General features: G+C 36.0%; 1 protein-coding gene across 2 annotated transcripts in view; it reads left to right on the forward strand.

The window, feature by feature from the left end:
* Positions 1–16,402, forward strand: part of LONP2 (lon peptidase 2, peroxisomal) — a 95,772-nt gene that overhangs the window by 53,585 nt on the left and 25,785 nt on the right. For both annotated transcript variants that reach the window (XM_030833046.2, XM_060288284.2), the window contains 3 exons: positions 5,242–5,392; positions 7,235–7,361; positions 11,295–11,428. In XM_030833046.2, coding sequence (XP_030688906.1) covers positions 5,242–5,392; positions 7,235–7,361; positions 11,295–11,428 — 412 coding nt within the window. The remainder of the gene's footprint in view (positions 1–5,241; positions 5,393–7,234; positions 7,362–11,294; positions 11,429–16,402) is intronic.

Consider the following 16,402-nt stretch of genomic DNA (forward strand, 5'->3'; position numbering starts at 1 on the left):
AAGTGCCTGAATCAATAGGTCTCCCACTCTTTTCCAAGGGGCTCTGTGCTTCACTTTTGGGCAGAGTTTATAACTCTACCTTAGCCTTTGCTTCCTGCTTTTATACAGCTTCAGTGTCTGCCAGAGGTGAACTTTGAAGCCTTTCTCAGATTTTTCCTGATCATACTTAGAGTCCTATACATATATATAACCTAGATTCCTAGGAATATTTCAGAGCTTTTCAAAAGCCTCTATGAATATCTCATCACCCAGATTTTTTTCTTTAAGTTTTTTGATCAGCCTCTTGTTAGTCCCAACTGGTAGCGGTGCCTCAGGCAGCTGCAGTGTTAAACAATTGCTATCGGTTGTTTTTGACAAATGCCCTGAGTGTAGGGCTGTTCACACAGAGTGTTCTCTGAGTCAGGTCAAATAAAGATAAATCCTGAGAATTGAGCCTTTCCAAGGAACTTTCAGACAGGTGGGTGACATTCTCTGGGGATGTGGCTTCTGGGGAGCTCTAATCTTATTCTGCCCCTTATAGGGGTTGCTAGGCAACTGGTTTTCACAGCTATTGTGGTTGTGAGGCTATTAGTTTTCAAGGCTACCATGAACTTGGGAGAAGAGGAGGGAGTAAAGCAAGTTAATAGACCATAAAGCTTGTTATATTTACTGAGATTCAGTTGTTTTTCTTGAATAAGAAAACGTTGCGGTGCATGGGCTTCTTATTGAGGTGGTTTCTTTTGTAGCGGGGCACAGTCTGAATAAACAGCTTGTTGCAAGTTAATTTCTAGAATACTGAAAAAGTTGATTTTGACAACATTTGCCAGTTCTCATTGCTTTTATGGAGGAGCAGATTTTCAGACTTCCTTAGTCCCTCGTTCTAAAAGTGCGTACTCATACATTTAGTTTGAATTCTGGGCTTAAATGATTTCCTTGCTTCTGTTCCTTTTATTTTGATATATTTGTTGTTCAGATGGAATATATCTTCAAGTTACTTTTTTTTAAGGATTTGTTTATAGGTTATGTTTTGAGGCCCTTTATATTTGCTAATGTCTCTTTGTTGTCTGCACCAGTAATCCCCATATGTTTTGTTCACATATTCCATCAGTTAAAATTTTTGAAAATATCTCTCTCTATGATATAAATACATATATAATAAGGGTGTATTAGAATGCTAAGGCTGCCATAACAAAAATACCACAGACTGGGTGGCTTAAAAAAACAAACAAATGTATTTTCTCACTGTTCTGAAAGCTAGAAGTCCAAGATCAAGTTGTTGGCAGGTTTGATTTCTCCTGAGGTCTCCTCCTTGGCTTGCAGATGGCTGCCTTCTCAGTGTGTCCTCGCATGACCTTTTCTCTGTGCTTACGCATCCCTGGTCTCTCTCTTTCTTCTTATAAGGACACCAGTCATATTGGACAAGGGCCCCACCTTTATGGCCTCTTTTAACCTTGATTACCTCCTTAAAGGCCCTATTTCCAAATATAGTCACATTGAGGGGACATAGTTCAATCCATAACAAAGGATAAATATGTAATATAAACATAACATAAATGTACCATTGTACTAATGTTAGATATTTATATGTACAACACACACAGAATAAATTTTTTAAAGTAAAGTAATTATTTTTAGCGAAAACAATGTATTCTAATTAGATAATTGTTTTTACTTTATAATGTGGCTATCAAAGCTTATTCCAGAAGTAAAAGTGTCAACTCTTATCATTTTCTTGTTGTTCACATCTTTAATGATACTTTGCAGGAATTTTTTTAAACACTTCATCCATCCATTTATATTCTGTAAAAACAGTTAATCAGGCACACATGGACTGCAGTTGTGCTATAATTACATTTAAAGCAGATGAGTGAGGGCCCCACATCAGCCTGGTATGTTATAGGATTTCTACTCTTCTCTATGAATATCTCATGTGTATAACATGTATTCCAAGTAAGGGCATTACTTCATTTTGTATATTAAATATTTTAAAAACCAATTTCTTTCTAGTATTTATAGATACATAAAGATGAATATATGTACTCATATTTTCTACTTGCACTTTGGTGGGTTATTCTAAACATTCCACTTTGGTGACCACTGATCTAAACACAAAATACAGATGTAGTCACAATTGGGTAGTTGGTTCACAGATGTTCACTTTGTTATCCTTTGTAACTTATGTGTTGTGGCATGTATTCTGTGTAATAAAATATTTTTAAAGCATTTTAAAGTAGTCATAAGTTTGCTTGAAAATTCTGTAGCTGTTATCCTAACATTCTGTCATTTATTATTGCACACGAGGAGTCTAAAGCTTTTCAATCTGTAGTGTTGAGTCTTCTAGAATATTTTCTTGGTTATTTCTTTAATTATATCTGATTTTACACTTGCTGAGACCTCTTCTTTAGTTATATCAATTATCTGTGAATTAGATATCTTTATTTTTTCTATATATTTCTCCTACATAGCTTTACTGCCTTTTTCTGCTATGCTCTGAACATTTTTCTCAACTTTGTCATCATCACTGATTTAATTTCTATAGTATTTGTATGTGGCTTCCAGAGTTGATTTTAGTTACTTTATTTTACTTTATTTATTTATTTTTACTTTTTGTTGTGGAAAATATCAACCATAACAAAAGTTGATAAAATAGGATAATGAACCATAAAACTTATAACCTACCTTTAACAATTACCATCTCATGACCAAGCTTATTTCATCTATTCCTACCCATTCTCCCTCATCCCACTCCTATTTATTTTGAATCAAATTCCAGACATCATATCTTTTCATAAATATTTTAGCATCTATCCCTAAAAGATATAGACTTTTAAAAAGTATCACCATACTATCATACTTAAAGATGACAGTTGCCACGTCATGTGTAATAAGTGGAGTATATTCCTGGATTGCCTACAAACATCTGTAGTTCTTCTTTTGCCAGAAACTTACTGAAGAAAAATTCTCAGCGTACACCTCTTCCCAGAGTTTATCCCACCTCTGACTTCACGTCCCTAAGAATAAAATGTCATATCACAGCTGTTTCCGTTCCTAGTCATACTCCGTAGGTAGGAATTATAGTTTCGGGTTTATGTAGAAATACCTTTTAATCAGGAGAAGAGAAAAAACAGCTCTGGTCATTCTTGGAATCTGCTCTTTTATGTGGGTGAGTTGGAAGGCCATGGAAGCCCTGACTCTGAAGTTTGAGGGAAAAGTGGAGGTTTGATGGCTAGAAGGTTCTGACTGTAATTCTTGTCCCTCCATGAACTCACCAGTTTACCTTAAGGTTTCATCTGAGTAGTGGTTCCTAGAAATGCTTTTTATCTGGCAGACTAATGATTAGTATTTCTGATGTTGTTTAAACTCTACGTATCTTTTTGTATTTTCCTAAACAAAAGATGGAGGTAGGCAAATTGAGCATCACTGATTTTCTGTCCTCATAACCTAGGTATCCTGTAATACACTTTAAAAGACCTCAGTCATAACTCAGGAACCTTGCTTTATTAATTTTTCTACTTTTTAAAACCTCAGTGTCTTTTTTTTATGAATTCATTTATTTTTTATTTATTTACTTTTGGCTGCGTTGGGTCTTTGTTGCTGTGCACAAGCTTTCTCTAGCTGTGGCGAGCGGGGTCTACTCTTCGTTGCGGTGCGTGGGCTTCTTATTGAGGTGGCTTCTTTTGTTGCGGGGCACAGTCTCTAGGTGCACAGGCTTCAGTAGTTGTGGCATGCAGGCTCAGTAGTTGTGGCTCACGGGCTCTAGAGCGCACACTTGGTAGTTGTGGCCCCTGGGCTTAGTTGCTCCACGGCCTGTGGGATCTTCCTGGACCAGGGCTTGAACCTGTGTCCCCTGCATTGGCAGGCAGATTCTTAAGTACTGCACCACCAGGGATGTCCCAAAACCTCAGTGTCTTAAAATTTTAAGGGAAAAAAAAAATTACTTCACTTGAACAGTAACATATCCAACATGTATGTATTAAATTTAATTATAGCCATTAAATGATAGATTTTTATTTAACTAGACAGTGGGTTTAACTAAGATTGCCATACATAGGTAAACAGTTTTCAGGTAGTTGGTAGACAGTAATATTACACTTAACCAGTTTATGCTGAACATGATTAGAATTGTCTTCGATGACTTGAAAGTAACATTTTTATAACATTAAACATTATTAAGTCTTGTGAAAATATGAATAGTAGAACTTTCTAGGAATTGTATTCTAGATACACACTGAGTTACCAATAACGATGAATGTTTAACAAAAGTTAAACATTCAAGAGTTTTCAAGAGTAAAGGGCTTCGAATTAACTTGTGGATATATTTAAAAACAAGTAAAACTTTAGAAAGGGAATCAGAAGCAAGGAAAAGATAGTTATATAATAAAATTGTGAGTGGTAAGTATTTTAGTCATTTTGCTTCCTTCTTGCCTGTGCATGTCAACCCTATTTATATCTATACTAACCTAGTCTAAGTGAAAGTGGTAATATATTGAAGGTTTGAACATGTGGAAGCCACTCATTGCCTTCTTTTAAGTCCAGTGTAGGCCTCTTCACTGCGAGTGCCTATGACTTGGAGCATTTGAACAGTAATCTAAGAAGATATATTCTCCTTAACATACAATTGTTCAACGTTTTAAGAACCTAATTGGTAAATTATCTCATTTATCCAACTAAAATATTTTTAAGAGATAGTAATATTTTGCTCATTATAAACAGAAAGGTTTTACTTTTTTAAAAACTGTTAGGGGAATTTCCTGGCGGTCCAGTGGTTAGGACTCCGCGCTTTCACTTCAGGGGGCGTGGGTTTGATCCCTGGTCAGGAAACTTAAGATCCCACATGCCGTGATGCAACCAAAAGAAAAAAAAAACCTGTTAAAGACTTTCTGATAATGTTTGAGGAGGAATATACTAATTATTATTTTACCAGTTACCTAAGAATTTCAAGATGCTGTACAGATTTACTTAATATTCCCATAGCAGGTAAGAGAGGGTGTGTTACCAAGAGGGAAACTTGTTCTGCAGGATTGATAACTTATTTATGGCCACACAGTGAGTCATTAGTAGATTTGAGAACAGCTTGAATGGCTAATTTTTGCTTCTTTGTGCTTACATATGTTCAAAAAAATTTAGTTTTAGTGTTTAGTTTTTAGTGTTAGCCCCATATTTCCCAAACTAACTGTATTGAGCAGAAATATCATGTTTTAATTTATACAGCTTTCTTTTGGAACTACTGAATCTGTTTAAATGTTTATTGTTCTCCCACAGGTGTTGGATCCTGAACAAAACCATAACTTCACAGATCATTATCTAAATGTGGCCTTTGACCTTTCCCAAGTTCTTTTTATAGCTACTGCCAACACCACTGCTACTATTCCACCTGCTTTGTTGGACAGAATGGAGATCATTCAGGTGCCAGGTACTTGATTTGTAAACAAAATCATTATTTTGTTAAATAATGATTGTTAAATAATGATTTTGATCAATAAAAAGCTATTTCTTGCTTTTCTGAGCATCACTCTTTAAAACTGGTCAAGCAGTGAAGTTTTGAATAAAAAGTTGATTTGCCAGTGTATGATCTTCAAAAGTTCTGAATCTGGCATATAAACCAGCTTTTATATATTGTAGATTCAGAGTCTACAAAATTTTGTTTTAACCATGACAGACAAGAGTGTATGTACATTGTATACAGCATAATACTGTCGGTTTTAACTTAGCATAAAAGAATGATCATTTTTATGCAAAACAAGATATTCTTCTTTGAAGCAATTTCTAAAATTAGAGATAAAAATAATTTCTTTTTTTTAAAGTCAGTGTCTAAAACACAAAAATAGGTCTTTACATACCCAGTGTAGCTTCCTGTCTATCAGATTTTGAAGTTTTTACCATCTCTTGGAAAGTAATCATTTATTCTTGTTAAGAAATACGTCCTAAAACTTTCTCTTTATTACAGCTGGCCTCATTTTTATATAAAAGTACAGGGTGCTTTTAAATTCTTCTTCTTTATAGTTGAATCTGCCAAGTAGTTATATACTTTTTTTTTTTTTTAACCATGTCTTCTCCTTCACTGGAGTGTGTAAAAAAAAGTCCTTTAGTTACTAACACTAAATAAATCCCAGTGTTTTCACCTTATTTAAATTGCTCAGAATTATTTTTCCCTAGAAGAGATCAAATGTCAGTGGGTATCTTTTAAAATAAAAAGAGTATAATCTAAATATATATTTCATATTAAACTGAAATATATTTTCACCCTCCAGTAAATGATAATTGGATTTCTTAGTTATTTGCGAACCCTGCAGGTCTCTGTATTTAATTTTAAAATATGGTGGAGAATTTTAAACTTGCTTTGTGCCTATTTATAACACTAAAATAAGTAATGAGATCCAGTTGCCTGGAAACTCCAAATCAAAATCCATAAGATTTACTAACGTGAAGTGAAATAATCAGGGCAGCTGCTGCAGAGGTGGACATATGATGCCACCTTCTTCTGCAGTTTTGGTTATCCTGTCTTCTAGCATTTCTGATGTTTTTAATTTCCTTTTTCTACTCAAAAGATGGCTTGTCAATTCATCTTTTTAATTTTTGCTTGTTAAATGGAAAGGGGCAATTATTGTGGGGGACATTTGTTTTAAAGACAAAGTAAATTTATACTCGTTGAGGCTTTTAAGTAGCTAAGACCACGAAGTCTTTTAAATATATAAATTATATGTATAATTCCAACATGTAAGGAATAAAACTTTTATAGGGAAGTCTTAGTTTCTGTTTTGTTTGTTGCTAAAGTTTATAGTCGGAGTTCAGGAAATAGCTCCTTTGCAGCTCTTCCCTTGAAGTCTTAATTGAGGTCTCTGTTGTTGCTGCTGTCAGTTTTTTCAATTATGTGTCAAATTATGCTAAAGAAAAGGGATGTATTATTTTCCTATTAAATAATAAAAGCTCACATTTGAGTTAAGGAGGTAATTATCTCTAAGTTAATGAAACTGAGATTTTTTTCTCTTCTTTGAGAGATACATCATTAATCAGAAGACTTTTCAAACACTGTGCTTACTTAGTAAGTGCTTATTTTGTTTGTGAAAAAGTTGGAAATTTTAACAATTATTGATTGGAGATTAAATTTGTTTATTCTGATTATAATCTTAGTTGAAGTCATACTTAAATTCATTCTAAATCCAAGATCCATTGCATCTGTGTTGGATTTATTAATGAAGCATGGCACTGTGGAAGCAATGTGAATAATCACAAAGCAAAATCTCTTCTTTTCCAGGGTATACACAAGAGGAAAAGATAGAGATTGCCCACAGGCACTTGATCCCAAAGCAACTGGAACAGCATGGGCTGACTCCTCAGCAGATTCAGATCCCTCAGGTTACTACTCTCGACATCATCACCAGGTTAGTCAGCCGTCCTGAGGCTTCAATAATGTTCAAATCTGAAAACGAGATTCCTATTTCACTGGCAACTCACAGCATCCATTTTTCTCTCTCCAGCAGATTCCCAGCAAGCATTTCCATAACTATTGATTTACACAGGGCTCTGTATTAGGCAGAAATTCACAGGGAAGGCATTTAGAGTATCTTCATAGATAACTAAGGACTTCAGTTGAGCCAGAATTTCAACTTTTCCACTGTTGCAGTATAAGGGATTAATTTGATAAATTTAACAACCAAAAACATGGAAAATATTGAGACACCTTTTATGTCCCAGGATCTTGAAACTTGAATTCTCCTGAGAGTGAGATGGTACTTTCAGACATCAGTTTTAAGTTATTCAGATTTTCTTTTCTTCTCTTTGAGAGATTTTAAAAATATCCTTAGTGTTTTCATCTTCAGAATTAACACCAGAACAACAGAGAAGGTATTTTCCTGAGTTAGCTACCAAGTGGTTAAGCCCATGGCAAGCAGCACATAAATTATCTGAGTTGAGTATTGCTGAGTCTGATTTATAGATTGCATGTTTGAATGGAAAATATATCCTGTTGAGAACTTCTATCTACAATAGCCTCTCACAGTTTTCCTGGCTCAGTATTGCAGGTCTGTTGCATCATCTGGCAAATTGTGTCAGGCTGCCAGAACTCCTCATGCAGCCCGTTCCCAGTAACCACTGTTTTTTCAAAAGAAGTGAAGTCTCCCTCTGTTTTGAACTTTGACTTAGAGTTTGGCCAGTCAGGCTGCTTTTTGATCTCAGCCAGCCTTCTTAAGGAAGTCTATTTGGAAGTCTGTTTAAATTTACTTATGAAACAAGTAAGACTCAATCTGACCTAGGAGTTCCTTTTCTTAACTTGTGATTTATTGTGTGGATAATGCCAGGAGAAATAAAGTAGGTGATTTCTGCACCAGAGTCTTCCAAAAATATCATTATTCCAGATAATACCTCTCATGTCTTTGGGTAACTTTCAACAAGTCACTTAACCTTTTTGATAGCTTCCCCATCTGTAAAATATGAGTGATAGAGAAAAATATCCATTCATAGCTTATCTGGAGCTAAATACTAATGACTTAAAGAATAATCACTATTTGTATTTTCCAGTTGTTGCCTAGAGAATTATTTCTTTTTTATATACTTGTTAGCTCAAAACATCAGCTATTAAAAGCTGTGAACATTAGGAAATTTCTCTGAGCAGTTTTAATTTTTATAAAAACAGCACAGGTATTTGCTACTCCAGGCAAGTTTTGGGTATATAGTGAGTTACCCAACTTAGGACATAGATTTTCATCTTTCGTGTGTTTTTCATCTTTTCCTGTGTCGTAGTCATGGACCCATAGTGTTTGGGAGGAGGGGAGGAAGTCTTAGAAGTCATCTAGTCCTCCTTACCTCCCAGGGTAACTAGACTGCTTGAATTACAGTGCTTACTGCAAACCACTCCTTGGTGAGTAAATATAATTGTTATAAAAGAGTTTTTATATTCACCTCCCTATAGTTTTCTCATTCTGCCCTATATGTACACCTAGAATCTAATTCCTCCCTTGTACAGCCTTTCTGGTATTAAAAAAAAATGCTGTCAGGTCCACATCCCATAAATGTTCTCTTCTTCAGGCTAAATATCCCTATTCTCTTTTTTTTTTTAATTTTTTTTACATCTTTATTGGGGTATAATTGCTTTACAATGGTGTGTTAGTTTCTGCTTTATAACAAAGTGAATCAGTTATACATATACATATGTTCCCATATCTCTTCCCTCTTGTGTCTCCCTCCCTCCCACCCTCCCTATCCCACCCCTCCAGGCGGTCACACAGCACTGAGCTGATCTCCTGTCCTATTCTCTTTACCATTCCTCTTGACCCACTTTCAAGACTTTTCACCTTCCTGATTAGTCTTCTTCTGAAAGATTTCTGTGATGTCAATGTCTCTTTTAAAATAAACACCCAGAGCAGAACTCAGTGTTTCAGACATAGCCTAAATAGTTCACGGTGTTAAGAAGACCACTGATTTTCTTATTCTGACTGTATTATTTTATGACTGTCTCAAGATTCTTAGCTTTTTTTTGGTTGGTTTTGGTTTTTTTTTTTTTTTTTTTTGGCGGTACGTGGGCCTCTCACTGTTGTGGCCTCTCCCGTTGCGGAGCACAGGCTCCAGACGCGCAGGCTCAGCGGCCATGGCTTACGGGCCCAGCCGCTCCGCGGCATGTGGGATCTTCCCGGACCGGGGCACGAACCCGTGTGCCCTGCATCGGCAGGTGGACTCTCAACCACTGTGCCACCAGGGAAGCCCGAGATTCTTAGCTTTTTTAGGTTATCCTCTTGCCTGTTGCACATATAGTTACCCAACACCTTTAGTTCTTTGAATTTCTGCTGCACTTGGTCTATCTCATTCCATCTTTATAGGGTTGAATTTTTTAAAGCCCAGATGTAGACGTTTATAATTATGTATATTTTAATATACATTTTAGTTTCAGCTACCATTGCAGCAAATTGATTTTTTTTTATCTTGATTATCATCCAGTACGTTAGTTTTATGTCCTCTGAAAATTAGTGTCTTCATGATCATCTAGTCATGGTTAGGAAACATTAACCAATTCTTATTTGACACTGGTGATTCTTCCTTTTTTGGTTTAAAATTACTAAACCAAACCAGCAGTTGTGTCTATGTTCCTGCAGTCGCTGTTAATATTATACTGTCTGCATTAGTTCCTAGCCCATGATTGTTCCAAACCAAAAAAAAGTTTTTTTTTGTTGTTGTTGACGTGCTTATTATTTTTGGCAAGCTCCAGTTCATTCTGAACTTCCTGGTACCATTTCTGCATGTTCAGACCATCCCTCTGTAAGCATCTTCAGGACCTTCTCTTTCATCTTTTGTCCAAACCCTTTCATCTGAGCTCATCAAATAGTTGTCTAGGAAGCTACATTGGGTTTTTGTTTTTGTTTTTACATGTTGGTTTGTTTATTTTTAACGTGCCTCCCTATTTTCTTTCTTAGTGAAATTACATGCATTTGTATAATATGGATTTTATTCCTTTATCTTCCTATTCCTTTGATTGAAATTAGTTTTTTACTTTAGAGTGTTTAGCCAAGAATTTTATTTGTCTTTTCTCAGAACTTAAAAAATCTGCTTCCCCAGAGTCTTGAATATATGTCTGACTGCCTAATCAAATCCAGTTTTTCAGATAAAACTGCATTCTCTAGCTGATGCTGTCCATTCAAACCCATTCAGAGCTGGGTGGCCAAAAATGATTGTACTGTATAAAGGATGATGAAGTGGCTTATGGAATTTGAGTCTAACGTGTATGTTTTTTAAGACAGCTCTGCTTAACCACATTTAGAACCTTTTCCACTATATCACAATGCTTGCATCATTAGCATATTTCTTTCTTTAGAAGTCTCTACAATGAAAAGACACTAAATAGAGGTAATTAGCACAGTTCCAGGTAAAGACTAGATTTCTGTCTCCAATTATTTTTGCTTTAGTTTGGAAAAAAAATTATTTTTCTGATTCTTTCAGCAATGTTTCATGTATAATAAATTTATCAGAATTTTCTTAAATCGACAGATTTTAAGAAAGCACTTACACATATCATCAAGGAGTAAATCATGTTTTATGTGCTGCTAAATTTACTTTGGCGCTATAAATTGAAGAACCAATAATTCACTTTTAAGTATAGTGTAATGGTCCAAGATATTCTATATAAAAGGAAAAGTTGTAGCTGGAAATACTCTGAATATTTAAGAAATAAGAATACAGAAGAATTTTTAAAGGTGAGGCAGTTAGTACTCAAGAAACTGTAATAAACTTTTAAACGTACACTTCCTTTAGGGTAGTTGTTAATCACATGACTTCTATTTTTACAGGTGGTGTTTAGCCAAAAATAAAATATTTTTCTTTGATGACAGGTACACCAGAGAGGCAGGGGTTCGCTCTCTGGACAGGAAGCTGGGGGCCATTTGCCGAGCTGTTGCTGTGAAGGTGGCAGAGGGACAGCACAGAGAGGCCAGGTTGGACCGTCCTGATGTGGCTGAGGGAGAAGGTCTGTGACTTTGATCTGGTGCCTACAGGCTTGGTGGCTAGGGGTAAATGGCAAAAAAAGTTGGATGTGGAGGGATAGTGTGGGGTGGTCCTTGGAGCAATGGCACATGTTTCTCAACTGGTAAGTGCATCCAGTGAGTAAGTAAAACTTAATGGTTGATGTATTTTATCAAGAGGATTCTTTTCTACAAATAATACAGAGTTTGAGCAGGAATAATACTTAGTATTAATGCTTTAGGGATATTTTTTCTCCAGCTTTGTAATGATGGTACACTTTATGTTTGGGTTCTGGCGTTCTCATTTTTCCTTCTGATCCAGATTGTTAAGTCATTCAATATTTATAGCATAGAAAGTTGCTACAACAGTAAAAAGAAAAGAGAAAAAAAAAAAATCCAAGCTGTCCAAGTACTGCAGGGGCAGATCTTTGTTCTCTGGAATAGCTTCATGTGTAATATTTTTCTCACACATTTTCTTTGATAGATACACATTTAAGATGTAATTTAAACTATTTTTTCTTTGAAAAAGAATTGTGGAGGTGGTGACAAGGAAAAAAAGGGAAGGAGTCTATTCCTCGAGTTAATGACATGTGGACATTTCCTTCGGTGCCCAGTTAAAATGTCTTAACTTCTTGCCCCAGGCCATGCTGCTGCGTAGTTGCCAAAATTTGCTTTCACACACATGACTTGAGCAGTAGAGAATCTCTTTACTCTTTCATAGTAAAGAGACTTATTAGATGTTCTACCATTTCCATAGGTCTTTCTAGAAAGGACTTTGATGAATATGGCTGAAGAACCAAATCACAAACCATATAGTTTGTGGTAAGCTCAGTAGAACAGATGCAGTGAAACATCTTCCCTGCTTCTCCTTCTATTGCTAAGCGCAGTACATTCAACCACAGTATCATCCAAAGAGTAGACTTTCCCAAATCCTCCTCTTCCTCACATGTGTTGCACTCCTGCTCGCACTGTGCCTAGAACCTCACTGGTTCATTTCTCCAGAGAGTGAACCTCCCACCTTCTGTTGAATGGGCGGGGTGGGGGGGCCCTTGTTATGTGGAGTAGGAGAGGGATCTTAAACCCATAATTATTTCTTACAGAGACTGAAAAAACTTGTTGTCTTTAGTCCCACTTCTCACCCATCTTTTCAGGAGTACCTCAAATTCCTGAGCCTTTGTGGATAACCACCGCACCCCCACCCTCACAGACATTAAAGTTTCCACATTTTCTAGCCTGCTAAGTGTTTATTACTTCTTGCCCATCTACTTGCACTTATCCAAAATGTTGTCAGCATCTCTTTTCTTCTTTCTTACTCTTTTTGTTCTTGTGGGTTTATTCTTTTTGTTTGTTTGTTTCTTGTCATTTTAATAGGATTTGGAGAGGAAGTTTAAAGATAAACACATGTTCAGACCACCATTTTCAGAAATCTGAATTTTTAAAAAGTACCCTAGGTGAGTGATAGCCTATTAAGAATTGTGTCACTCGGTGTAGCTGACAGTGACAGTGTAGAACTAATGTTTTTTTAATCTTTTTTCCCTTTCTAAATATAAGGGCTAGATCCTCATGAGTTTCCCCTTTTTATTCTTAGAACCCTCCCTTCGTACTGTGGCCTCTGGCACCCGAGCCTGTGTCCTTTTGTTCTTGTCTGTGATATAATACAAAGGCAGAGAGTGAAATGAGTTTATCTGGTTAACACATTTTGAAAATTGTGTTTAGGATTTAGACAGTTTATTTTGGAATTTATAATAACACATACAGAGGGATTTGATGTTAAGAGAAGCGTTCCATAGTTATACAGTGCTTATATACATCCATTAGCATATTTCTAATAATGTCTGTGACCACATTAGCTATTTAAAGGTAACCCAGAAATACTCAAGAACTTGGTCAGCTTGTGAACCGTGTGAGAACATCCAGTGTTTCATGGTAACATTTATTTGTTTTTTTTTTTTTAAATCCATGATTCACAGAACAAATCGTAAAAGATAACATAGTTAAGCAGACTTGGGTGGTTAAGATATTACCTAGGACACCCATATGAATAACTAATTAGGACAAGTACTTGTCTCTTGAGAGGATGATTTTGATTGTAGTTCTTATTAGAGATACATGGACTCCAAGCTGGGTCTTACATTGTAAGATACCCTGGAGTATGTAGGTGACTCTCTTCCAGATTTTAGTAAAATAATTATAAGGTATCCTGAATTGATGTTTATGACCTCAACCAAGCCAAAAGGAAAATTTCTACCAAAAAAAAGTCTCTATTGGGTTCTCATGCCACAAAGTTCAAATGCAGCTAGCTTAGTAACTGAAAGTTGCTCATTAAGAAATGAATTACATAAAATTAGAGTCTAAAATAGAAGTTGTTTTAGAAATTTCAAGTAGTGCAGTGAGGGAGCTATTTTTAATGTTAAAAGTATTGCTGGACCTGGAGTTGCTGCCAGGAAGAAAAGTAATTTCAGGCCACAAGCTTTAAAGACAGGCAGAAACCTCAGCATATCGAACAAACTTTCTGGAGTAGGCCCAGAAATACTGGTCTGTGAACAGTTGTCTTTGTGTTTGTGGGGTCTTAACTGTCAGAACAAATAACAGAGTTTAGAAGGCGGGTGAGATTTCCAATTGATTTGTGTTAGAGGAGGAATACTTATGGTTTCGGTCACTTCCCTATAAAGTATGGGAATTATTTCATAAAAGCAGCACTGCCTATGTTTTTCTGTATGTTATTAGTGTGTTCTGAATTGCCCTTTTCCTTTCTGGGATATTAGGTTGAAAGATAAAAGTTTGCGGCTAAAGTTTTATTCTGCTTTTGCCTGCCTTTAGCCAAGGACACACATGTTCCATGTATTCAGTTTTGCAGATTTGGATGTTTCTCTCTAAAGCGTTAGGCATATGTCCATTTGTTCAGTCACTCATGTACCATATATGTCCAGTTAATATCTAATGAGATTTTTTCATCAAAAATTATCCTCAGCAAAGAAAGATTCACTTTATAACCAATCTTTATAAAGTTTCTCAGAATATGGAGCACTCTCAATTATTTTTGAAAAATACGGTGTTCATTGGAGAAGCTACATTAAACTTAATGTACCTCAAGATGTTAGTTTCTTAACTGTCGTCATCGAAGTCACCTGAAAAATTGCTTAGGAAAGAAAGAGACAAAATTAACGGGTTTAGCAGTTATTCATGAAGTGTGTTAGATGTTATTTTGAATAAGCTTTTTAAATGTCACTTAAAGCAATATGTATGTGGTTATGTTATGGAGATCTTAGATAAACACTTAAAGGAAAAATGAATTAAACTAGCTGACTTATGGTAAGTGGGGGTGGGTACTTTGGATGAAATTTCCAGTGGCAGCATCAAACATGGTTTCAAGAACGACTGCATCTCATTTAGTCTTGATACCTGATAGTGTAAATCCTCCAGGTTTGTTTTTCTCCAGGATTGCCTTGGCTATTGTAGGTCCGTCAAATATCTGTGTTAATTTTAGAATCAGCTTGTCAATCTCTACCAATAAATAAGTAAATAAATAAATAACACCTTCTGATATTTTGATTGTGATTGCGTTGAATCTGTAAATTAGTTTGGGGAGAATTGACAATTTGATATTATCAAGTCTTCAAGTTCATGACTAGCTTCATTTATTTGTCTTAATAAATGTTTTTAAGTGTTTTAATAGTTTTCAGTGGTGAGCTTTTGCATATTTTTCTTTCGATATTGAATATATTCCTAGTTAATTGATCCTTGTATGTGTGTGTTATGTGTGTGTATCATTATAAATAGTATTTTTAATTTTCTAGTTTTTTTGGTTGCTAGTATATGGGAATACTACATTGACTTGTATCCAGCAAACTTGCCAAATTGACTTATTAATTCTTACTGTAGACTCTTCTGGATTTTCTACACATACCATCAGTTATCACAAATGCAAATAATGTCAGTTTTTACTTTTTCCTTTCTGATCATTATACCTTTTATTTCGGTTCTTTCCTAATGAACTAGCAGGGACCTCCAGGAAGATGTTGAATAGAAATAGTGACGACAGACAAAGGAGGTAGAAAAAATGCCTATGAAGAATTACCAGTCTCTATAGCCTTTGTTTCGTACCTTTGGGTGACTTGATTGACTATTATAAAATCTTACTTGAGTAGGATTCTCAGCAGCTGTCTGGTTTGACCCTGATTTGATTCATAAGTCCCTTCACAGAATTCCCCAATAAACACTAAGCCTTGCCTATTTGACTCTGTTAACAGACACATCTTTATAAAGTTAGCTGTCTACTTCCCAGTCCATAAGAAAATAGAAGCTGTAGATTGGAAAAAGGGCTAAGTGGTTGGGTGGTATGAATCACAAGCATTAGGATTTGATGTCAGTGAAAACATGCCTATCCTCTCATGATAGATGCCCTGGGCCCCCACTGGCCACAAAACATTGGGCTGGCTAGACCACAAATCTAACTCTAGGAGTTTCTCTAGTTCAGTCTGGGTCCCAGTTTGACTGAATTGCATTTCAACATGTATTGTTTCTCTGATATGTTTGCCTTATGTAGGACAGTGAAATCAACCTCATATAGTGGAAACAGGCAGATATAATATCCTTAATTTTTGGTGTATCCTTTCCAGACTTCACAGTTAAAAATGCATCAAAATAAAATATTCAAAGTTTACAGCACTATTCTCCTCCTTCATTAGCTTAATTTTCCTGGGTCACCACACTCTTGGCTGTCAGCAAGAGTATGCCGGCTGGAGGAGAGGTATCCTGCCTGCCTCTTTAGCAAGTCTGCTCATTGCTGGAGTGGGGCGGGGGGCAGATGCTGAGAGGAGAGCCGCATTCTGATGGGCCTTCCTCACTTTACATGCCACTCATTTGCTAGGGTAGCTTTTTCCTTAGCCTTTCTTGGGTCCTTTCTCCGGAGGAATCATCTTCTGTCGGGCTGCATTCAGGGCTCTTTGTTGTGGCTTCCTGCCATTGACTTCTCAGAC

Source organism: Globicephala melas, chromosome 19, assembly GCF_963455315.2.
Source record: "Globicephala melas chromosome 19, mGloMel1.2, whole genome shotgun sequence".
NCBI classification, from domain to species: Eukaryota; Metazoa; Chordata; class Mammalia; order Artiodactyla; family Delphinidae; genus Globicephala; species Globicephala melas.